The sequence below is a fragment of the Lynx canadensis genome, chromosome A3 (genome assembly GCF_007474595.2).
Source record: "Lynx canadensis isolate LIC74 chromosome A3, mLynCan4.pri.v2, whole genome shotgun sequence".
NCBI lineage: Eukaryota > Metazoa > Chordata > Mammalia > Carnivora > Felidae > Lynx > Lynx canadensis.
Window position 1 is genome coordinate 119,612,089 of NC_044305.1, and position 25,500 is coordinate 119,637,588.

The following is a 25,500-nucleotide window of genomic DNA, read 5'->3' on the forward strand; positions in this document are numbered from 1 at the left end:
TTAGCTTTTTCTTTGTGTAATCTCATCACTGTATTGCAGTATTTGCCATTTTGATAGACAAAAACTGTTCATTGGTTTTACTGGAATTTTTAAAATATTAATATCGTAGCGTCTGTTTATGGTTAGTCACCTGTGAATTGCCTGTAATCCCCTGTGCTCATTTTTCTCAAGGTGATTATCTTTTTCATTTTGATTTATAGATGCATTAAAATTTTTTTTTAATACCTAGCAACCTATTTATTTATTTAAAGTAAGTTCTAGGCTCAGTGTGGGGCTTGAACTCATGACCCTCAGATCAAAAGTTGCACGCTGTGCAGACCAAGTCAGCCAGGTACCCCATATCAATTCACTTTTAATATGGAGAATCACAAAAGTTTTGTCATGGCTTGCAAATATTTTTGTCAAGTTAGTCTTTTGTTTATGGTATTTTTTGCCATTTACATTTGAAACTTTTTTTTGTACTGAAATCTGTCAGTCTTTTGAAAGAATATGACCTTCTGATTGTGACCAAGTTTCTTGAAACCACTAAGCTATTCAGTCATAACATTTTTAGGTAATGAAAATTGATGAAAGAATTCCCATGGAAAGGGAAGAAGGATCCCAATATGATTTATTATATAGATTTGAATTTTTCTGGATTTTTTTTGATCATTTTGCGTATGTGCCACACCTTGCTTTTTGTTAGTCTTGGAAGAAAATTTCTAAATACCGTAAGTGTTCCCTTCTTCACAGCGTGATATTTAAAGTAGTTACAACTGTCATTTTTTTGCACTGCAGAGCAAACTGTACTCTAGATAGAAACAGGAACGTAAAGGAGGCCTAAATGATTCTTTCCCCTATTTTTATAGGGCAAATGAAAAGGACTAAATGTGCTGAAATTGATGTTGAGACACCAGACTCCATTCTGGTTAACACAAATCTACGAGCACTGATCAACAAACACACCTTTTCAGTCCTTCCTGGAGATTGCCAGCAGCGACTGCTTTTACTCCTTCCAGAGGTGGATCGTCAGGTGCGTTATTTTCAAGCATAAGCAGTTTTCAAAAACCCTTCTGAGGCTTTCTTCACTCATCCCCTTTAGAACTCCTTAAGACTTTTTAAATAGCTTTTTATGTATGCTCGTAAAGAAGTGGTGTCAAAGCTACTGAACAAGAAATAAGAATATTTTTATGGAAGTGTTCTTAAGAATTTTGCCCTGTAAGTCTTACAAAGGAAAAAATCTCATCAGAATGTCAAAATTGTGGAATAAAATTTGTGTAGCTATCATACTCGGTAGGCATTCATTGAACACAGTTCAGGAAGAAGAGTTGTCTTATTTCGGACATTAAATAGGGGTTCTTGAATGGATTTTTTGAAAGGGGTAAGAGTGTTAATTATTTTCATTATTTTGTTAGATTTTTAAGAAACAAACATTTATTGTTTTCATAATAAAGAACTTTAAGGGGCACCTGGATGGCTCCGTGAGTTAAGTGTCCGACTTGGTTTCAGCTCAGGTCACGATCTCACGGTTTGTGGGTTCGAGCCCCTCGTTGGGCTCCGTGCTGGCAGTGCAGAGCCTGCTTTGGATTCTCTCTCTCTCCCTCTCTGTCTCTGACTCTCCCACACTGTTTCTCTCTGAAAAAATAAGTAAACTTAAAATATTATATATATATGAAGAATTTTAAAAGCCCAGTAATTATGTTATAGTCTTAAAAGAGATAGCTAGAAGAAATATCAAATTTGAGAAGAGTCTAGGAAGAGACCAGGGAGATTTAGGTCAGGAATTAGGTAACGATCAGAGACTTAGGCTTTCATCAGAGAAAGAGTTACTTGCAAGTCACCCCCCCCCCCATGTCTAATTATGTTTCCTCCTCTATAATAGGACCGTTTTGATTTTCTAAGATTTATTCAATTCTGAGGGTTTTTAAATTCTGAGTTTTTGTTTTTTTAATTCATTATTTCCAAGCACATACTGTGTTCTAAGTAATCTGATAGGCCCTCTCCCATTTTTCCTAATCATTATAAAAACAAGATGAGAAAGAAGGGTTTTCCCTAGTTCACAATAAAAAAACTAAATATATCCCTCTAGTTTATAGTAAGAGATTAATGGAGAGTAAGTAAGCTACACACATTATCCTAGCTAATTGACTATAATGTCAAAACAAAATATTTCTATTTTTGAAAATTCTGAAAATCATCTTTCTATTCAACTGCATTGATATCACTTTCAGTCACCTTGTGCTATGAGTCAGCACATGTGCAAGCAGGTCAGATTCTATTTTCAAGGAGACCAAGTAAGTCAGGTGCTGGTAGTAACCAGCAATAGGGACAAAGAAGTAAGTAAGCTGATCGTCCCCAGCTCCTGCCTTCCCCACCTTAACACTTCTTGGAGAAAGTACAGTGTTTGGGATGCCTAGTTTTTGGTTCGAACAAGTTAGGAGGCCGACATTTCTGCAAAGTTTTTAGAGAATTTCTCAATAAGGATTGTTCTCATCTTTATTTTAGAGACTTAAGTTATTAGGTTGGGAATAATAAGATGGCACCTAACTGAGGGCCCATCTCTAGAACTCTAGTGCAGGTTCCTTAGAATGGTCTTTTGACTAATGGTCCTTATCCTGTCTCAGAAGGAGGACTGCCACATACAGTTTTAGAATTAAAAGGTATCTTGAACGTTATCTATTCATCTTCCTATAGAGTGCAATCCTGTGGGGAATTCTTTTTTTTTTTTAATTTTTTTTTTTTTTTTTTTTTTTTTTTTTTTGAGAGAGAGAGACAGCATAAAAAGGGAAGGGACAGAGGACCTGAGGCAGGCTCCATGATGACAATAGCAAGCCCGATGTGGGGCTTGACCTCACAAACTGTGAGATCATGACCTCAGCCAAAGTTAGATGCTCAACCAACTGAGCCACCCAGGTGCCCTTGTGGGGAATTCTTATTGGGGCATTAGTTGGACTTATTTGATTACAGTGGGAACACACAGTAATTTGAGAAATAATGTCCTTATCTATAGAAGTATGGAACTCAAATTAACTTCACTGTCAGATGCAGTTTGGAGTGTTTATAGAATTCTGGGTATTAGTAGGATGAAACATTGAAAACAACATTTCTGTATATGGAATGCCCAGCCACAAAGTAGAAAAACATTATTTAAACCAGAGGAAAGAATATAGGAGGGGACTGGAGCACTCTTTAGGTATATTTGAAGGTCTGTCAAATGAAAGAGGTAAACTTTTTTGTGTTTCCAGAAAGCAAATGTGGAGTTAAAATAACATTTTTCTTTTAACAGTTGGAGCTGTTAAAATGGAGTGACCTGTGATGGAGTAACTTGCTCATCACTGAGCTATTCAAGCAGAGGTTGGCTGACCTCTTAGAGTTCTTACAAGAGTTCTTATAGGGAAGACTATTAGTTCTTATAGGGAAGACTGTTAACCCCCTGCCAGCTCCCTAGAGTACAGATCAGCAGTCAGCAAACTGTAGCCCATTGGCCAATTTCAGCCCACAACCTGCTTTTGTAAATAAAGTTTTATCGGCACATAGCCACTTAACATTAGTTTACGTATTGTTTGTAGCTGCGATCATGCGGCAAGGCAGAGTTACGTACTTGCAACAGAGGCCCTATGGCGTTGCAAAGCCTAAAATATTTGCGGTCTCTCCTTTAACAGAAAAAGTTTACCAATTTCTGCTCTAGAGCTAGGGGAACATAATATGGGCCCAGGTAGGTGTAGAAAGTGAGTTTCTCAATCTGTAGGGTGTCCAAATAGTTACAAATTTTCTTCAGAAAATTGTTTTTGACCACATTTAAACTTTTAATCTATCTAGAATTTTTTTTGTATTGCTCAGAAATTGGGATTCACCTTTATTTTCCACTGAATAACAGATAGCCATTTGTTCCTCCACCACGTATTTAATGTAACGATTTTTTTGTCACGGATTGAGATACCATCTTTGTTATATATTTTATTCAGTAGTATGCAATATGTGTTTACATGCACACCTTCCTCTTCCACTCATTTCTTTATTCCTTTTACCGCTAGTAATAATAGTTTTGATTATAGTGGCTTTGTGTGTGGTATGTTTAATAATTGGAAAGGCGATTTTTCTCTTATTTTTTTCCATATGTACTTCAAAATCATTTTGTTAATGCAAAATCTGCAAGGAATTCTGATTGAAATATAGATATTAACTTTGGGGAGAATGGCAATTTTATTAAGTTTTTCTGTCCAGATTTTTCATATCTTGTGTTTTATGTCCTTAAATAAGATTTTATGGTTCTAAACCAAGATAGGAAACCCCAAATCTCTAATATAAAGAACCTTAAAACCTTTTGGGAAGACATCACAAATCAAGCCAGTAGATTGATTGAGGGAAATATTTTTAATATATGTTCTAGTTTTACTAAGAGTACTATGTAAAAGATTCTCACAAGTTAATAATAAAAATAAGCAGCCTCATAGAAAAATGAATTTCACAAGATGGCAAATCTAAATATTTTTTTTTAATTTTCTTTAAAAAAATTTTTTTAATGTTTATTTTTGAAGGGGAGACAGAGAGAGAGAGAGAGAGAGAGAGAGAGAGAGAGAGTGAGAGTGGGGAAGGGGCAGGGAGAGAGGGACATACAGAATCCAAAGCAGGCTCTAGGCTCCAAGCTGTCAGCAGACACCGATGTGGGGCATGAAATCATGAACTGCAAGATCATGACCTGAGCCAAAGTTGGATACTTAACCGACTGAGCCACCCAGGCGCCCCGCAAATCTAAATATTAATAAACATGCAAAAAGGTGAATAAAATTCCAGTAGTCAAGGTAAAGGAAATTACCCTTTCAAACCCATTAGAGTGGCCAAAAAGAAAATAGTCTGGTTAACATCTGTTGTTCATAGGATAAGCATATATTTCTGATAGAAATATGAATTGTAGCCTTTTTGGAAAATAGTCTAACAATACCTGCTTACACACACAATATTGCTTTGCTTTTAGAACTTACTCCACAGAAATAGAAGCACTGGTATGTTCATCTTTACCAGAATGCTAATTGCAGCTTGGTTCATTATGGGAAAACACTGGAAACAAGGTGTATGTTTATGATTAAGAAACTGGTAAATGGGGGCACCTGGGTGGCTCAGTTGGTTAAGCATCCAGCTCCTTGATTTCAACTCAGGTCATGATCTCTCAGTTCGTAAGTTCAAGCCTTGTATAGGGCTCTGCGCTGACAGTGCAGAACCTGCTCGGAATTCTCTGTCTCCCTCTCTCTCTGCCCCTCCCAGGCGCTCACTCTCTCTCTGTCTCTCTCTCTTTTATTTATTTATTTATTTATTTATTTATTTTTTATTTTTTTCAACATTTATTTATTTTTGGGACAGAGAGAGACAGAGCATGAATGGGGGAGGGGCAGAGAGAGAGGGAGACACAGAATCGGAAACAGGCTCCAAGCTCTGAGCCATCAGCCCAGAGCCCGACGCGGGGCTCGAACTCACGGACCGCGAGATCGTGACCTGGCTGAAGTCGGACGCTTAACCGACTGCGCCACCCAGGCGCCCCTCTCTGTCTCTCTCTTAAAAGCAGAGCTAAAAACAAGAAACTGGGTAAATGAAATGAGGTGCATACATACAATGAAAAAATATGCAGCTGTTATAAAGGCTAACATTGTGCCTGTTGACTTGGAGAGACTTCCATAGTGTATTACGTGAGAAAAATTAGATTCAGAGGAGTGTGTGTAGATTGGTCACAGTTTTACAAAACAAATAATAAACCTCTCAAGAAAAGAACTTCTTAGATGTATATGTATTTGTTTGCAGATGATTCTTTGAGTAGAATAAATGGGAAATGGAATTGAGAGTAGAGGAAGAAGGGAGGAGAGGTAATCAGGAAAGAAATTTATTAGAAAAAAGTGATACATGATAAAACAGGAGTATCCGTAATAGGCAGTATGGTATGATCTAGTCATGTTTCTATAAAATTAAATATATATGTATAAATGTGTATACATTCTTCTCTAAAATAAAGTCAAATTCCACAAGATACATTTGGCTTTCACTGTTAGCTTTTCTTGGCTTGTTCTTTGACCCAGGTTGGTCCAGACGGTCTGATGAAGTTAAATGGCTCAGCCCTTAACAATGAGTTCTTCACTTCAGCAGCCCAAGGCTGGAAGGAACGACTCTCAGAAGGTAAGTGTTCTACCCTGCATGCTTCCTAGGTTGTATATGCACTTGGAGCCACTGTGAGGGCATATTGGCACCTCTCCGCCTCGATGAGTTTTTGAGCAATTTTGGTAGGCAAAGGACAGGATGTTTCCATGGGCTAGAGGTAGCTATCCTGTGTGAAACACTACACTGACCTTTATCTGGAGCCTGTGTAACCAGGTTTTAGCTCCAGATGGAGTCTAGCAATGTTTCTTCAAGAGTTCACAGTCACCTGGGAAACAAAAAAAAAAAACAAAACAAAAAAAAAAAAACAAAACAGATTTTTAGGCCCTAGTCCTAAAGATTCTGACTTAGTGATTCTAGGTTAAAATGAGATTTTACTAAGCTCCTTAATAAGTGGAGTGTAAAATTAGAGTTACAGTGCTGTATTATGTTTGTTTTTCAGTTACACATGGAATACAAACCAGCACTTGAAAAGTCATAATGAATTTATGCCAAGGCATAGCTTAAAACAAGTGTGAGAAACTTTAAAATAAATAAATTTATGGGGCACCTGGGTGGCTCAATCAGTTAAGCCTCCAACTTTGGCTCAGGTCACGATCTCACAGTTCATGGATGGGTTTGAGCCCCACGTCAGGCTCCGTGCTGATGGCTCAGAGCCTGGAGCCTGTTTCAGATTCTGTGTCTCCCTCTCTCTCTCTCTGTTCCTCCCCTGCTCTCACTCTGTCTCTCTCTCTCAAAAATAAAATAAACGTAAAAAAAAAAAGATTAAAAGTAAATACATTTGTAAGGAGAGCAATTAGGAATGCTATTCATCTGACTTTTTGTCAGATCTCTAGCATTTAGGGTTAACTGACAAGCTAATATCTACATTCACTGCAGTTGTTGACATTTTCCCTCCTCTTGTTTTTGTTCTTTTCGGAGGCAAATTCTGTCCTTTTTTTTTTTAAATGGTTAATTTTTTGTGTGTGTTTATTTATTTCTGAGAGAGAGAGTGCAAACAGGAGAGGTGCAGGAGTTGGGGGGCCAGGGGACTGAAGTGGGTTCTGTGCTGACAGCAGACAGTCCAATGAGGGGCTCGGGCTCCCGAAGCGTGAGATAAATTATGACCTGAGCCAAAGTTGGACGCTCAACCAACTGAGCCACGCCATTGCCCCTAGGGGGCAAATTCTGTGTAGAAAGGCTCTCTCACTGATTACTTTTTTTCTGAAAGAGCTAAAATGATAAAAGCACTATAAAACATATATATTATCATTACCTTTAAGAATAATGTGGTAGGGGTACCTGGGTGGCTCAATGGGTTAAGCATCCAACTCTTGAACTCAGTTCAGGCCTTGATCTCAGGGTCGTGAGTTCAAGCCCCAGTTGTGAGTTCATGCCGGGCATGAAGCCTACTTAAAAAAAAAAAAAAAAAAAAAGAATTTGGTAAAGGGCTTATACCCTGCCCAACCGCTAGTTTTTTGAAGTAGATGTTAACGATAGTGATACCTTGATTAGTATTGGTGTTAACTATTATTAGCAGTGTTAACTGCATAGGAGCAGTCACTGCTATACCTAGAGTCATGTGAGCAGCAAAAACTTTGTACACGTGTGAACAGAATGCAGTACTTTCTGTTCCTCATTCTGTCATGCACAGTGGACTCAACAAAAAAGTAGTTCTCCATTGGATTCCGGCAGACAGATTCCTCTTTTCCTACTTATATGACCAGGACTGTGTCCTCAGACCCTTTCCCTTTCCGTTTTCTTACCCCCAAGAGACCTTCAACTTTACGTCTACCATTGCTACCTCTTACTCCTTGGTGTCCTGGGTGGTAGAATATAACAGAGAGCAATGTTTCCAAGCCGCAGCTTGAAGGTGGCCTACCCAGCACATTGGATGGTTCTCTGCTGATGGAGTGGGAGGACTGAAGGCGGCTGGTAGTATGTGCACGTAACTGTCATGTTCCGAGCAGCTGGGTGTTTGACATGTTGAATGCCTCCTTGCCAAGGCGCTAGAGTGGCACAATTTCTGGGACAGCTAGAAAACTGGCAACTCCTAAATAGCTCCCTCTCTTTTTACTGGAGCCTCAAATGCCTCTGAGCGGGGCCATAGCTGTTCATTATGCAGTAGGAGATAAAGGGCATAAAATACAAGTCGCCTCAGAGAAACAGAGCTTTAAAATAATAAAATACTCAGTGGCATTATTTACTGAAAACATATGATGAGAGTCATATCAAATTTCCAGTGGAAATTAAACATTCAAGGTTAGCGATAAAGGAAATCTGTAGAGAAATGATGTTTGGTGTTGGAGGGAGGTGCTACAAGGAAAGCCCAGAGAAAAGGCACAAGTGGCCCAGCTGAGACCGAAAACTGCATGGAGTGGTGCACAAGTATTTTTATTTCACCTGATGGCATTTAGCTGCTCCCTTCCAGTGAGGAATTTTGAGAAATTTCTGTTAGAATTCTGGGAAATTTCTATTATTTTCACATGATGGTATTTTGACTCCTGCACGAGTCTTTTGTAATCTGTAAAGTTAAAAAATGGAAACACCATATTTCTATTGAGTATCCTTTTTAAAAATTTTATCTTATTTTATTTTGGTACATTATAGGTGAGTTTACACCTGAGATGCAGGTGAGAATTCGACAAGAGATTGAGAAGGAGAAAAAAGTAGAGCCATGGAAAGAACAATTCTTTGAAAGCTACTATGGTCAGAGGTAATATCAAGACAGGTTCCATAAACAAAATGTTCATTCCTACATATATGTCACACAGTGTTTCATCTTACTACCTTTCTAGAAAATCTGGTCCTCAATTTCCTTCTATTTTTTTCACCAATTCTATTTTAGGAAGAATTATTTTCTTTTTATGAGTCATGGGTGCCCAGAATTGGATTACTTGACTCTTAACACATTACTATTGTGGGTGGGATGGTTTTATTTAAAAAAAAAAAAAAAAAGTGTTATCTTGAATTAGAGTCCCTTTCTTTGAATAGGGTGAATAGTTCTTCCAGTGACTTTATAAGTTAAGAGAATACTGAAATCCTGTACATCTTTTCTAGTAGTTAATTATCATCCCACAAGATGATAATTTATCCAGAATCACTGAGGAATCCCATAATATGGATCATTATGCCCAGTGCATCATTAAACAGTTTCTTCTCTGTATAAGGCCCTCTGGGAGATATTCATAGCTGAATCAAGATACAAACCCTGTTCTCAAGGATATGTTGTCTAAAATTTTTTTTTTTTTTCCTAACAAAAAGTCCAAATAAAATTTTAAAGGGGGCATTTAAATAGATGGCAGGGGAGCTGTATTGTTCGAAGTAGAATTGAACATCCAGATTCTATTGCTTTGGCTCCCTTCTTTCCTTCTGCATACCTAATGGCAGTCCTTAAGAACACTCATACCCACAGTTTGAGAACTAATGGCTCTTTTCCTTATCTCCAAGTAGTTCATTGATCCCCTTTATGGTCACTTAGGAAGTAATTCCTCCTGAGATTCAGAGTCTCACTTATTGGGGCGCCTGGCTGGTTCAGGTATTAGGGCATGCAACTCGTGATCTTGGGGATGTGAGTTCAAGCCCCACGTTGGGTATAGAGATTACTTAAAATCTTTAAAAAAAAAAAAGAAAAGAAAAAGAGTTTCACGTATTGATATTTCTCCACTCTTGGTATGAGCTCTGAGCCCTCCCTCCTTAGGCAGATAGAGCATTGTAGCAATTCTTGGGTTTTTCTGTTTTTAGCTCTTATTTTTTGCCAGCTTTTATAGAAGAACTGTTTTTTGGTATTGTATAGTTTTGTTGTTAGCCATTGTGCAGTCCTGATTGAAGTCACCAAAGAGGGTGCCTTGCTTTTGCCTGTTTAAACAATATTCTAAAACATTAGGAGGAGTCTCTAGTGACTCCTACTGAGTAGCTTAGCTCTAGGCCACACTATGGAAGTCCCATCAGTTCACTCCTGGGATAGCTCAGAGGCATTGGTCTCGGAATTATAGAACTATACTAAATGAAGTTTAAACAGGCTTTCCGAAACTCCCAAGTTCTAATTTTCAATGCTTGGCGAGTGTTGACAGCCAACTCCTGTCTCCTCAGAGGCCCTTAGATTTCTTGGGCCAGCCTTTCTCAGGTGCTGCAGAGCAGAGTTGATCAGGGTGCATGGGTCTTGGCCTTTTTTCACTTCCCTTGTGAGTAGTCTGTGATGCTTTCTTCTAGACAAGGTAGCCCCTCTTACATGCAAAAGTAATGATAATAATTAACATTATTGAGCTATAATATGTGCTAGGTACTGTTCTAAGTACTTTACATGCATTAACTTAATAACACCAATAGTATCAAGTGATGAATCTCAGTATATAACTGAAGAAAGTGAGGTACAGAAGACTAGTGACTTACTCAATGTTACATGGATCTTATCAGAGCCAGGATTTGCATCCAGGCACTCGAACTCCAGAGCTTCACTAATGATGATAATAGTGAAGATAACATGTGAGGAATACCTCCTATGTGTCAGGGTTCCTTCTAGGCATTGCCATATACTATTATCTCATAATGCTTTCAATAACACGAGCCATTTCTCAACTAGAATATTTTTTTCTTCCACCTTTTAGTTCTGGCCTGAGCCTTGAGGATTCAAAGAAATTAACAGCCTCGCCCAGTGATCTCAAAGTAAAGAAAACCCCAGCAGAGCAACCAAAATCCATGCTTCCTTCAGAGGCCTCACCTGCCAGTACAGTCCCAGTGATTCCCCAGTTAGAGTCTAAAGAAGAAGTGGCACAAGCACCATCCCCAGTAAGGAAGGAAGAGCATGAAAGCCAAGATCTGGTGCCGCCGAACTCGAAGCCCACAGAGCCCCTACTGTCCTCAGCAAGCAATACCCAAGAGCTTGGCGGCACTGTTCCCATCAAGTGCCCTAAGGATGATGAGCTCTTGGAGCAGAAGCCAGTTGCCTCTGTTGAACAGGAGTCTGAGAAAGAGAATCATCTCACTACAGTTTCTAATTACAACAAAGATGAAAGCCAAGGAGCTTTAGTTACGTCCCCAAACAAACCTAAGAGTCCTGGGGTGGATAAGCCAGGAATGAAGCCCATAGTGGAAACAGGTCCACAGGAGACCAGTATGAAAGAACCTCCATCAGCTCTGACCGATCACAGCCCAGAGAGCCTTAAGAGGAAATCTTGCCTCCTCCAAGAAGAGGCCCCTGTGAGCTGGGAGAAAAGGCCACGTGTCACTGAGAATCGCCAGCACCAGCAGCCATTTCACGTCTCGCCACAGCCCTTTCTCAGTAGAGCAGACAGGATCCAGGTGCGAAAAGTACCGCCTCTCAAGGTAAGTGAGTGGGAAGAATTGAGTTTCTGGTCATACTTATTAAATTTCAAGTCATTTGTGTTATTTCTTAATGCAGAAGCAGTTCTATATATTTGATAAGCATGTAACTGTGGTCTTACACAAATAAAAGTATTAATAAACAGGCATTTAGAACTCCATTCCTACAGATCTTTTAGTTTTTGAGTAAGTAAGGTACCTGCATATCTAATGTAGACTACGTCCGTCCACCCACCCACCCCTGCTGGCTACTCTTATATCTTAAAATAGTTACCGATAGTATTCTGTCTCATGTGGCAGAATAAGAAATATGATAAGAGAAGGAAGTCATCGATGTGATTAAAAGATCTGTCTTTGGGGCACCTGGGTCGCTCAGTTGGCTAAGCATCTGACTCTTGGTTTTGGCTCAGGTCATGATCTCATTGTTCATGGGTTTGAGCCCCGTGTCTGGCTCTGCACTGATAGCGTGAAGCCTGCTTGACATTCTCTTTCTCTCCCCCCCCCCCCCCCGCTCCTCCCTTGCCCTCTCTCCCTCTCTCCCTCTCTCTCTCCAAATAAATAAATACACTTAAAAAAAAAAAAAAGATCTTTGTAGCGAGAGCGATGATATTTAAGTGTACCTTGGCCCTTTTCTTACTGCCATAACTAATTTGATGTTCTGTGGCTCTAGAACTACCTTTAGTTCCACCTTTTTTTTTTTTTTTTAAGTTTATTTACTTATTTTGAGAAAGACAGAGATAGTGTGAGTGGGGGAAAGGCAGATAGAGGGGGAGACAGAATCCCAAGCAGGCTTCACACTGTCAGCACAGAGCCCGACATGGGGCTTGAACTCAAGGAACCTTGAGATTGTGACCTCAGCCAAAGTTGGACGCTCAACAGACTGAGCCACCCAGGTGCCCCATCTTTTTAAAGGAAACGTTTGTGGCTGCCTTGAGTCACTGCTGGTTTCTTGAGAGAAGGTTTCTTCTTAGTAAGGTGGAATAGCCTTGCTAAGCTCTGCTGCTTAGGATATGTCATTAACTTCCATGTTAGTGTTATATTGCTGCGTATCAAATCTTTCACATTCGGAAAGCAGTATCGCTAAGATACTATATAAAGACTGCTTTTAACCAATAGTGAGCCCTTTAAAGCCCAAACACATTTTTTCCTTCTGATATAAAGGTTTAGTAATACTTGGCCTTGTGCTTAATATCAGTTTGTAATCCATTTATTCATTTGATAAATAGTATCTACATTTTTATTAATGGTATTTATTAATACTATTGTGTCTACTATGAACCCAGGCACTGGGTATTATTCATTCATATTAGGATATAAAGAGAAAAATAATCCACATAGAAATACTCCCCCCCCACCCTTTTAATTTAACTTAGTTGAACCAAAGTTGTTCCTTCAGGAAATATCCCTTAGAAACTTTCATTTGCTAGTACTTGACCCATTTCATTTACTACGTGATTTCCCTCTGATTTTGCCTACTACTAATTGTATGACATTCTTCATGACTTCTTAAAAAAATTTTTTAACATTTATTTATTTTTGAGAGACAGAGCATGAGCATGGGAGGGGCAGAGAGAGGAGGAGACACAGAATCTGAAGCAGGCTCCAGGCTCTGAGCTGTCAGCCCAGAGCCCTATGCAGGGCTCGAACTCACAAACTGCGAGATCATGACCTGAGCTGAAGTCGGATGCTTAACCAACTGAGCCACCCAAGCGCCCCTCTTCATGACTTTTTAATTTTAAGATTTATACACTTGCAAATCTCACCCTTTTAAAAAATTTTTTTGAGACTTTTCTACCATGAATGCTTTGCCAGAGAGTGTGATTTTTATGAAAATCACTTTTACTATTCTTACAGTACCGTGGCTTGATTCTTTTTTTTTTTTTTTTTAATTAAATGCCCTAGAACATCTGTAATAGTTATTTGTTCCTTTAAACTCTAGCAGCTACTAGGAGGGGCCAGACTTTGATGCATTCTAATGAACTCTGATAGCTTCTGAAGTACAGTTTCAAATATGAGTCAGATTCCTTTCAGATACAATATTTCATGATATGAAAATCAGTGGTTTCAAACCTGATAAAAGCATTTTTCCCTAGGGTTCTAATTTGTAAATTTTGGGATAAGACTCAGAGCGCATATAGTTTTAAAAAGCTCCCCAAGTAAGTTTAAAAAGCTCCCCAAGTAAGTATTAAGCCAGCCAGGGAGGAGAATGACTATAGCAAACATATATATTATGTGCATCCTTCCTCATGGGATGGGCAGAGTGGGGTGCGTCTGTGGATTACACACTGTCTCTGTCTTCCAGTGCTATCTAGAAGCCTCTGTCATTGAGATAATTCAGCCTATATGCTTAAGTGTGCATGGGTGTATGTGTGTAGAGCAGAAGAGAGCAAGAATTTTTCCTTGGACCTTGGAAGGAGAGCTAGGAAGACAAAGACAGTGGTATGCTTCTCACACACACACTTTTGAAAGCGCAAATACCGTAGAAAGGTCTGTATCGTAAATAATAAGCAGTTGTGAGTAGTAATGCCATTAGGAGGGAGTTGTGTTGGGAAAAGCGGTATGGGGATTTGGGGTGGACAGGATGTCGGGGGAGGAGAGACTTTGGCACCACTCTAAGAGGTGGAAGGACCCTGGAGACGAAATCGTGTTGCTGTCTCTGCAGTCTGGTCTCTTGGCCATGGACCTGCCACCATTGCCACTGGTGTTGTGCAGTGTTTACCCTACTGGGAAAATTCAAGTGTTGATGAAGTTCTGTTACTCTTGTAAGTGAAAACTAAGCTCTGGCGTTTTCTTTTTCTCCCTCCTTCTTTCAGATACCTGTCTCCAGAATCTCCCCCATGCCTTTTCCTACATCGCAGGTCTCTCCCAGGGCTCGTTTTCCAGTCTCCATCACTAGTCCTAACAGAACAGGAGCCAGAACTCTTGCAGACATCAAAGCAAAAGCCCAGCTGGTCAAAGCACAGAGGGCAGCAGCCGCCGCCGCCGCCGCCGCTGCCGCCGCCGCCTCGGTTGGAGGGACCATTCCAGGACCTGGCCCGGGGGGTGGACAAGGTCCAGGAGAGGGTGGTGAAAGGAACCCTGCTAGAGGAGGGAGTCCAGACTCAGACAGAGCCCGTGAACCCGGAAAGGGCCCCGCACTGGAATTGGCAGGAACTGGAAGCAGGGGAGGTACGAGAGAGCTTTTACCCTGTGTTCCAGAGACTCAGCCCCAGTCTGAGACCAAGACCCCAGACCAGGCTCAGCCTCATAGTGTCTCTGGAGCACAACTACAGCAAACCCCCTCAGTGCCTCCAACACCTGCCATCAGTGGATCACGCACAAGTGTCCCATCACCAGCCCACACTCACGCATCCCCACCAGCTGTAGGGAAACTGAGTAATGAAAAACTGAATCCCACCAGGGCAACAGCCACAGTGGCCTCTCTTACCCACCCACAAGGGCCCAACGATTGCAGACAGGAGAAAGCGCCTTCTGCTCCGACAGATTCTGCTCTCCTCTCTGGTGCTTCGCCTGTTCGTTTTGCAGCTGACGGCACAGTTGAGTCCAGAGTAGGTTCTAGTAAGAATATACCAGACCCTTCAGCCTCAGCAGAGACAACTGCTAGTATGTCAGTGGATATGACTCCCTCTCCTTTAACATCTTTATTAACAGCAGCCACTTTAGAAAAGCTTCCTGTACCCCAGGTCAGTGTGACTGTAGCACCTACCGGATCAGCTCCGTCCTCGAGCACTTTGCCAGTAGCTTCTAGCCTTAAAAATCCAGGAACTTCTTCAAATATGAATGGACCCATTTCAAGGCCAAGCTCTAGTATCCCTGCGAATAATCCTTTGGTCACTCAGCTGCTTCAGGGCAAAGATGTTCCCATGGAGCAAATTCTGCCCAAACCTCTCACCAAAGTTGAAATGAAAACTGTTCCACTGACCACAAGAGAGGAGCCGGGGGTAGGAGCCCTCACAGGCACCAACGCAACAGAGATCAGCAGAGAGGAAGTTAGTGAGAGGCAGTCTCGCCCAGCTCTACAGCCGCTGGGTAAAACCTTGCAAAATAAGCAGCTCCCCCAGGTTCCAAGATCCCTCCAACTCTTGACAGGTAAGGATCTTAGGGACTCTAGCATTGACACACACCAATACCAGGAAGGACTAAGTAAAGCCACTCAAGATCAGATCCTTCAGACTCTCATCCAGAGGGTTCGGAGGCAGAATGTTCTCCCGTTTGTGCAGCCCTCCCAGTTCAGCTTCACTCACTCAGGTTTCCAGTTAGAGGATATCTCCACAAGCCAGAGGTTCATGTTGGGTTTTGCTGGCAGAAGGACATCAAAGCCTGCAATGGCAGGTCACTACTTACTTAACATTTCCACCTATGGCCGGGGTTCAGAGAGCTTTAGGAGGACCCATTCTGTAAACCCTGAAGACCGTTTTTGTCTAAGTAGCCCCACTGAGGCCTTGAAAGTGGGATATACAGACTGTAAAAATGCAACAGGAGATAGTAGCAGCGGCAAAGAAGAAGATACTGATGAGGAAAGTACTGGTGATGAGCAAGAACCCATCATGGTGAAGGAGGAGCCCCAGGCTTCCCAGGGTTCTGGCAAGTGTGAAGCAAGTTCAGGACCTCACAGTAGAGAGACCCCATCCACCAATGATTGTTTAGCAAAAAAGAATGTGAAGGCGGAGACACCAGTGCATGAGCAAACCACTTTAAGCAAGGAGAATTACCTGTTCCCTAGAGGCCAAACATTTGATGAAAAAACCCTAGCCCGAGATTTTATTCAGGCAGCACAGAAACAAATAGCTCATGCAGTGAGAGGGAAGACGATGCGTAGCAGCCCTGAGCTTTTCAGTTCTGCTCTCCCTCTGACTGCAGACAGTCCCACCCATCAGCCTCTCCTCCTTCCACCACTGCAAACCCCAAAGCTATATGGAAGCCCCACACAGATTGGGCCAAGCTACAGAGGCATGATCAATGTCTCCACCTCGTCTGACATGGACCCTAACTCTGCTGTACCGGGGATGCCTGACTGTAGCCAAGTATCTAGCAATGTAGGTGATGTCATGTCCTTTTCAGTGACTGTCACTACTATCCCTGCTAGCCAAGCTATGAATCCCAGCAGCCATGGCCAGACCATTCCTGTTCAGGCCTTTCCTGAAGAGAACAGCATAGAGGACACACCTTCGAAATGTTACTGCCGATTGAAAGCCATGATCATGTGCAAGGGGTGTGGAGCGTTCTGCCACGATGATTGCATCGGCCCCTCTAAACTTTGTGTCTCCTGCCTTGTCGTTCGGTAACGAGACTAGAAAGAGAACATGCTGTAAAGGAGGCAGGAAGGGAAGGGTTGACGAGATGTGTTTTTTGCATCCTTTGGGAATCACAGAAATAAATAAGGAGGTTTCAGTTGTCTTGAGAGACAAATGTTACTTAATCAGGAATACAGAGTGCAGATCTTACATTTTAGAGGAAGAGCACCTTGTATAGTAAGTCTAGGTCAAGCAAGACTTTGTGAATTTGTGACAAGTTTGCACTTACAAAATCATGTAAATATGTCACATTTTGTTTTAACGTTTTTCCAGCTGTTTAGGTAATGATGTATTACTTTAAATTCAGATTTATGTTCTGCTTCATGTGACTCTGAGAAAACTTTAATGCCATGCATGGTTACAGGAAGCTGTCTCTTTTCTGTCCTTTCCTAAGTGGCCAGGAAAAGGAAGGAGTTGAAGGGATGGTCTGGAGAAATGACCATTCAAGCTGATTATGTCATGACAGTCTGACTGCAGGCTTTACATGGATTATTCAGCCTTTGCAGAATCTGGAGTTAGGGTTTGCTCAGTCCCTTTATCTTAGACAGGAAGAACCTTCTTAAGTTCAAATTTTTGATAAGATGTTAATTTCACAGGTAGTATTTCAGACTCCAGAAGCTCTTGACCTGGTTCTTGGCTTCCACAAACCCGTGCTGTTGCCAAGCTCTCTGCTTGCAGTTTGTGGATCCCTGCCCTCAAGTCCCACTACCCTGCCCTGAGACTGTGAATGTGGCCCATAAAGGGGATGCCTCTCCGGGCCCCTGCTGTTACTGTCGCCTGTGCAGGGCAGCAGTTCCGGCAATAACATCCAAGTACTTTGTCAGTCATGGAGCTTACAAACAGGTAGGAAATACTAGGACAAAAGTAACAAATAATATTAATGATGGGGTGATTTGAACTATGTGTTTTGTTGGGCAAAGGAGTAAAAGTGCAGAAATTGTTAAACTGAACATACAGAACTTTGGAAAACGGTTTTAACACTAGAAACAAGGTAGTCTTTCTTTTCCTCTTCTTGCCCAACCCGTTCCCTGATGTTCTGTAGTCCTGCTGTCGCTGCAGGAAGAAAAGCCCTTGGCTGTCACATTTGCCCGTTCTGTTAAGCCTGTTTGGACCTCCCAGGCATCTGAGGAGTATGGAAGAACCTTGTTCTATATGACTCTGAACACAGTGTGCACGCATACAGTAAAAGTTAGACACTTTTCCTGTTTGAGAAAACCTGTCCTCTATTTTGGATTACTGGTATCTATGCACTAGAGATTTCTAATGTAAAGGGGCCTCAGTAAATGGCTAAGGGAACATCTAGAAAGGAGAAATTAGCTTCACAGTTTTGTTGTTTTTGTTGACTTTTTTTGTTTCCTTTTTTATTCTTCTAAATCTTGTCTCTAATGACTGAAGAGTTTTTGAGTACATATATTTAGGTCGTGGTTAAAGAACATTAGAATAAATCTACAGTTTATCAGAATTTGGTATCGAAGAATTGGGTGTTGTCAATGTGCATCTTTTGCATATTGATTTTAAGTTTCCTAATTTCAAGTGTATAAAGTAAAAATGTTATTGCAACCTAGTACACTTGTGGTTGTACTTAGTATTCAGGATGTGATATTTACCATATGCAGAACAGTGTAAACTTATTAAGTCACATTCCAGATTAGGAGAAAGTAGACAGTAACACTCTTCCCCATTCTGTTACCCATTCCCCTCCTTGCCCCATAATATACATGCTTGTAATACTTTTGAACCCCATAAGAAACTTACTGCTACACTATTCTTCAGTTTTTGTTTTTGTTAATTTTTTGCGACCCAAGGCAAATACAAGATTAATATCTGTGTTCCAGTTTCAGCTGAGACAATAGGATGCCCTCCTAACTTCCCGTTTTCTTCGTGGCTTAAAAATATGAAGGCTGCAAGGATACAGGGGTAAGGATTAAGTTCTCCAGCCAAGATCCAGTAGGAAACAGAAACCATGCTTCTGTTCCCCAGACTGTCGGTACCCTGGACAGTCCAAGGGGGGGAGTTCAAAGCACCTATTGCTGGGTTAGACTCCCCATACTTAGCTTCTTCACTCCCCGTGTCCGTGCCAGGACCGAAGGCGGTCTGTGCGCTGGAAGTGCCTGAGTGATTCAGAACGGACCCCATGCTGAACGTTAATTACCAGTTTGGATTGATCAACGTGAGTTTTCTTCTTTGCGCCTTTGCTGTCATAGAAAGTCTCTCTTCCATGGTTCTCCTAATCTGAGGTTGGACAGACTAACCAGGAAAGGAGGAAACGTATCAGGGATTTTCAAGTCCACTTGGAGAGCAGACCGTATTGTGCCTCTTCATCTTGACCAGGCTCTTGCAGATAGGCCCTAAGCATTATGATTCCCCAGATTCTCCTAACAAATAATACTCAGCTAATGAAATATTTGCATTTACAAGTGTCCCTAAAACAGAATTTGTCGTCTAGGTACACTGCCTCAATCTTGACAAAATGAGAGAATAGATTCTCTTGGGTTGGTAGTAAATTAAATACAATCCATTTGTCAGTTCGTTTCAAAACAGTGGTTTCAGGTAGAAAGTCATTTTAAGAGCTGAACAGAAAAGCAAGAGCAACAATCCAACCGTATTACAATCTGACTCTTTTGAAAATGAAGCAGTAGGAACAAGAAAGATCTTTGTGTTGTTAAGAGCATGGGACTCCAGTACCTTTGAAGCAGTGTTTATCTTAGGTTTTCAGAGTTGCTTTACCTTTCAGTTCAATCTGAAAGGTTGTGGATAAGTGCTAAGCTTATTTTTGTGGTATGTAGTTGCACTATTTCCAGTGACTAGTCAGGCATTGTGCCTGATGCTTATACCTCCAGGGTATGCTTCTCAGCCTTCAGATACCTTCCTTTGTAGGTCACCTTGGGGAGAGAGCATTAACAATAATCATCTCAGTCTTACTTAATGAATGTTCTGAGTTGTCTAGTAGAGAAGGCTCCCTGAATCTTAAAAAAAAATTTCCATGAAAATTCTCCAGCCTGTTAAACAAAATAAAGCCAAATAACCTGGAGTGTTTGCCCTACTATTCCTTAAACCCTGTGCTCAAGATACTGAAACTATATGTGATGTCCCATGTAACATTTCTAAGAATAAGATCTGGCAAATGGGATGTTTTTCTTGGGGTAGGGGAAGCATACTAGCATGGGCTGGGAAGGCACCCAGATGTATGTGTTTTAGGAATTCTCTCAGATTTAAATAGCCAAAGGAAGACCTCGTTGCCTTCTGGGTGAAGGTGTAAATTCACATGTATTAATAACTTGACAGTGACCATCCTAATTGCTTATTAATTGCCTTTCTCTACCTTAGAGTCCTTAAAGAACTGTTCGGTGAAATGATTTGTTATAACGAGGGGGTCTTCTCTGGTCAATACACCACTATTTATTTCTAGAACTCACTGTCCGTGAGCAGCGCCAGGGTTTTCTCTGTGACCTAGAGGTTTCACTTTCACAGCAAGGAGGGAAAAGTTCCCGTTGCATTACAACAACGTGCTAAGTAAAAAACTTGGCCAGTGGTAGCTTTCAGCTCAATTTGTAGAATAGTCCAAAGAGACTGAGAAACATGATGATAGGCAGGGATCTTTCCTGCCATGTTTCAGTACCTACATACCTATTGAAAGGGAACAATAGGTGAAACATTTCCTAAAGTTGAAGTAAGAGCTTCATAGATTCTTGGTTACTTTATTTTTTTTAATGCTTTACATTTGATACAACTATTAAAGATCAATTTTAAAAATAGCTTTCCAGTAATATATTTTAAGTAATATATATTTTAATATCTATGTAAAAAGTGACAGTGGAAGACTTTGAATTTCTCATATATGGTATGTTTAATGTAGGACCTCACTGTTAAGGCACAAATTATTACAAAGGAAGTTACTCTAAAGACACTCAGATTATTTCCGAGAAATGCAATAAGGGGAATAGTTTTGAAGTTTATTTTTTATTTTAAAAGAAAATCAACTTATTTACCACAAGCTATTTTTTTTCCTTCTGGCTTATAAGGTTTGTACAGACTGGTTTGGTAAATGCTAAACTTTTGTGTCTTTTGCCTTTTTAAAGGAATTGTTAACATTGGAATTGAGGGTATGTACAGAGAAGTTGGTGTCAACACCATTTAAAAAGTCATATTTTTTCACAAATATAGAAAAATCATTTTACATAAGAATTTTAAGTATTTGCAATAAATATATGTATATAGATTGTATGTATTCATATATTCTTATTTTTCATTTTATTATTAAGTAAAAGATAATTAAAGTGAAAATAAAAACCTTGGAGTTTTTGGTGAATCTTGAGGTCTGACATCCATCTGAGAGCGGTGTGGGTAAGGGCCCTCAGCTGTTGCCTTATATTATCATTGGAAGATTACCACAGATTGTATAGAGGAGTGAAATGAGGAATTTGGTGATAAACATATCAGGGTAGCGTATTTCTTTCAGAATTCTAGTAAAAATGTTAAATTCACCTTATCTGTCTGTCTCTGTTTTCACCCTTGAACTGTTCTGTCTCTTAACCACCTGGTGTTCCTGGGAACGTTCAAAACAGACAAACACAAAAACATGGTGTGCCCACTGTTTGCTTCTGTAACAAAGAACGGTAAGAAAATATCTCAGGGGGAAAATAGGTTTTTCTTTCTCAACAATGGTTAATGATTCATTAGCAAACATTTGCTGCCATCACCTTACAAGCAGTAGGACTACGTGAAGAAATAATCTCGTGAAGGTAATTGAAAACTTTTTTTCTGTTTCCCAGTTCTTCTCTAAGAAGTGAATTTCCTAAGCAGTTCTGTATCCTTCCTGATTTATCTGGAGAGGGAGTTTCCTAACCAGTTTTAGGTCCTTGTTGGTTGATATTGAGAGCTAGAAGAGCTAGGAGAACTTGGGTTTTGAACTGCCCAGTGTCGGGAAGGGCAATTATGCAAATACGGAATGAGCCAAATATTAGGAGAGCTTAACTGCCCATGGTCCCATACCTACAGATAGTCTGCAATCCTGTTCAAGAGAATTTTGTGGTTGCAAATACTTGGTTTTAGGATACGATTGAAGGAGCAAAATGATACCTAGATAGTCTTTGGAAATAAAGGAATCTAGCCCATTCTTTAAAAATGAATAATTTATAGATTTATATTTTGGAAATTAATAAGGATATGTAGAATGCTTTTTAAAAGACAGCCTTATTATTTTTCAAAAATTGACATTTCAAACATTGGCGTTGCCCAAAGACATTGAATATCGTTTACCCATCCAAGAGAACAGCACTGTAAATCTTTGCTGAAAATGCGCTTTTTTCTAAAGGAAATTTCTGAAGTCTCAGGGAATATCTGCATCCTCATAATTCCCATATAATAAATAGGAGTGAAGGTGAGATATTAAGTGTGTTTACACCAGCCCATTATGGCCTTTTACAAAGCCATCCCCCCATTTCCAGTAGATATAATTACTTAAATGGGCCTCCTACCTCACCGAAAGTAAAATTCATATTCAGGTAATGACATAGGAGCCTAAATGTATAGTTGATCTGCAGTTGAGTGAGAAAGCAATATACCAGAACACAACTTCAGCTTGAATCCCCAACTGTCCTTTATTTACATCACAACCTTAGAAACCTGTGTTCATTGCTTTTGACACTACTTGACCATAAAGTGGTCTTTAGAAATAAGATTTTGCATACTGTTTCTAGCTGTTTTTGTGTACAAATCATGTTACTCATTCACATATTTCTTGGAGCTCCTACTATGTGCTAAGCACTACTGAAGTTCAGGTTATACAAGGGTAAACAAAAGCAGCCATGTAAATTGCAAAAGGTCTTCCTAAAGTAGTAGTAGCCATACAGCGTGTGTCTAGTTAAGGGCTCAAGGAGTAAATATGTGCTACGTATTTCCCAAGACATAATGGAAATTTAAGTGTAAATGAATTACAGAGGTGAAGCATTTGAGGCACTGAGCGAAACAGTGGCGAGACCTGAAGAAAGAAAAGAAAGGCATTGCCCCTAGGTGAAATAACAGTGTGGAAGTGAAGAGCCATGTTAATAAAATTTACATTTTCTGAAAACAATCATTGGAAGATGTAGAATTCTTAATAGAAACGTCAAGAAATTTCTTAGTAACATCTTAGTTGAAGAGAGAATCCCTTTCAATTAATTCTGGTCAGTGCATCAGGAAAGATGCTATCTGTTATTCTCAGCTAACCCTTTCTAATAACAATTAGGTAAATAATGCAGCCTTCCTGTCACTGATGTTAAAACACAAAGGAAGCTAAAGGGAATTAAAACTAAATCTTGATTTTCGTCTTGTAGTCTGGTGAGAAGGAAATGTATCCCTTTATTTTATATTGTTAAAAATGTTGTATCCGTGCTTTTTCTCCAAAGTGGATAAAATTAGTGTTTTAAAGTTTTTTATTATAATATTGTAGAACTGGCTTTCCCCTCCCCACCCCCATCTCTAAGTCACAGAACTTGAGTTATAAGAAACTTCAGCAGGATTCTAGACCTAAAATTTTTAGCGGCCCAAATTCCCAGTTCTTACTTTGAGACTGTCTGGTGTTTAAAAAAAAAAAAAGTTTTGGGGCGCCTGGGTGGCGCAGTCGGTTAAGCGTCCGACTTCAGCCAGGTCACGATCTCGCGGTCCGCGAGTTCGAGCCCCGCGTCGGGCTCTGGGCTGATGGCTCGGAGCCTGGAGCCTGTTTCCGATTCTGTGTCTCCCTCTCTCTCTGCCCCTCGCCCGTTCATGCTCTGTCTCTCTCTGTCCCAAAAACAAAAAAAACAAAAAAAACAAAAAAAAAAGTTGAAAAAAAAAATTAAAAAAGTTTTTAAAGGATAAATCATTGTGTTTTGTTAGTGCTTATTCTTGAAATTTCCTTACCATTTATCTTTAACCTGAATTGCTGGATTTGCAACTCAAATTCTGTATGCCAAAATAATCCAGATTCACCTTTCGGTCAAGAAGGTATTTGGTGTATTCCACTGTGAAATGTCTCAGCTTTGTCCAAGAAGCAGGAGGGTGGGTATCCTATATTTTCACAGTATTTGGTGACCTTAAACAAAAGATTTGGTTTCTTTTATAGAGACTTTATAAACTAAAGAATTTCTATACCTCCATGGAGCTTTCAGTCTTAACCTATAAAGGGCATCCTTGGAAAGACTTCCTTAAACTGGGAGGAGGGACTGCGCCTTGAATGGAGAGCCAGAGACGATCAGCTGGGCAGATGGGCTGTGACCACACAGTGGACTCCCCTGAAGAATAACTTCAAACTCAATGTCCCTGGTTCTCCAAACTCAAAGAGGCTAAAGGGAAATAAAAAACCTACTGATTTCCATCGTGACCGCAAAACCCAGAGAATGCCTAGGGGAGAAGAAAGATAAATCCAAGATTGGGTTTAAAATAGGTTTAAGTAAACTTGGGGTTATTCTTAACCTTTTTTTCAAAATGATTTTTTTTTTTTTTGTTTTTAAGGTTTTGGTTTCACATAATGTTACATTGCCATGATTGGAACATGGCATTTGATTCGAGACATTTTGTAGGCTAAGTAATGGTTTTCTATTGAATCATCTAGTGGCAACTTTTGCTACTGATCAGGATTTAGGTCTATACACCTGTCTGTTAGATGACACAGATGTTGCTCATAAACACTATTAAGCCAACTGGAGTCAACATTGAATTTTACTAACTTTAATCATGGATCCTCTTTTTAAGTAGTTAAAATTCAGATTAGTCCAATAAGAAAGCAATGCATTAAATGATATCAAAATATTTGAAGATACTTTAGAACTGTTTTGCACACAGCCTATTTCCTTTCTATGGAAAGTGTGGTACAAAAAAATGTTACTTTCTTGGGTCAGTTCTTTCTAAGAGTCAGTGTCTGATGTTTTCAGATACCTAGAGCTTGGACATGATGGAGTTGGACTTTGAACCCCAAGTAAGCAATTCTCATTTTAGGATTTCAGGCAATAGCAATTTGAAGACTGGTGACCTCAGCTGAACCTGTATGTAATCACCGCAAACTTTAAATTAATGAAACTCTTCCAGAGTCTCATATTTTGGTGTCCTCTTTGTTGCATAAGGAGATAGATACTGGGCTGGGAAAGACCTGACAATTTGCTCTTTGATAATAAACTACTGATTGAAGGCCAAGTTCTTACTGAATTCACAAAATATGTAGAATCCATGAGTACATGACAAATGAAACTCTAGAAATTAAAAACTTTTAGCCGTAAGTGCTATGACCTACTTTTTAAAAAAACCCATCTTAGTTCTGTGATTGCATCACACCTTAAGACTTTCACCAGCACCAAGAGAAATCCGAATGGAAGAAATGACCTTCTGTTGGTCTTGTTCACTTTAAAACTTTGTGCACATAGGCCTTAGCACTTTGACAGATAAAACTCTGCCTTTTAGCTCCCTCTCACTATCGTCTTTATTCCTCTCACTTTTAGACTGTTCCTTTCATTGGTTGTATAAAACTACCTTCTTCAGAATTGAATGTATAATGTTTCTGCACATGGGCAAATTGTATTTTATCTTAACGACTCATTTAAGTTGAATAAAGGCATACAGTTTTACTTTAGCGACTGTGCCTTTTCTTTTCCAAAAAACCCCAATACCATGTTGAATGACTCACCTGTTGCTCCTTTTCCTGCACCTGATTGTGCAATTTTCCCTGGATGCTGGCTAATTTGGGGAACTACAGAAAGTGCCAGTCTCCAGGCAACACTTGAAGGGTGTTAAAGAACTGAACATGAGCCAGAGAGAATGTGTGGTGCATTTCAAA

The 25,500-nt window shown here is 40.0% G+C and overlaps 1 protein-coding gene and 1 long non-coding RNA gene across 6 annotated transcripts in view; both read left to right on the top strand.

Annotated features, from left to right (window-relative positions):
* Positions 1 to 20,324, top strand: part of ASXL2 (ASXL transcriptional regulator 2) — a 131,691-nt gene extending 111,367 nt beyond the window's left edge. For all 5 annotated transcript variants that reach the window (XM_030311497.1, XM_030311498.1, XM_032592716.1 and 2 more), the window contains 5 exons: positions 849 to 1,012; positions 6,045 to 6,141; positions 8,710 to 8,815; positions 10,707 to 11,424; positions 14,235 to 20,324. In XM_030311497.1, coding sequence (XP_030167357.1) covers positions 849 to 1,012; positions 6,045 to 6,141; positions 8,710 to 8,815; positions 10,707 to 11,424; positions 14,235 to 16,706 — 3,557 coding nt within the window. In that variant the 3' untranslated portion in view covers positions 16,707 to 20,324. The remainder of the gene's footprint in view (positions 1 to 848; positions 1,013 to 6,044; positions 6,142 to 8,709; positions 8,816 to 10,706; positions 11,425 to 14,234) is intronic.
* A 612-nt stretch (positions 20,325 to 20,936) lies between these two features.
* LOC115511052 lies at positions 20,937 to 25,296 on the top strand. Its single transcript, XR_003967935.1, has 2 exons — positions 20,937 to 23,291; positions 23,539 to 25,296. It is a non-coding gene; the product is annotated as an uncharacterized LOC115511052 (long non-coding RNA).
* The last annotated feature ends 204 nt before the right edge of the window (positions 25,297 to 25,500 follow it).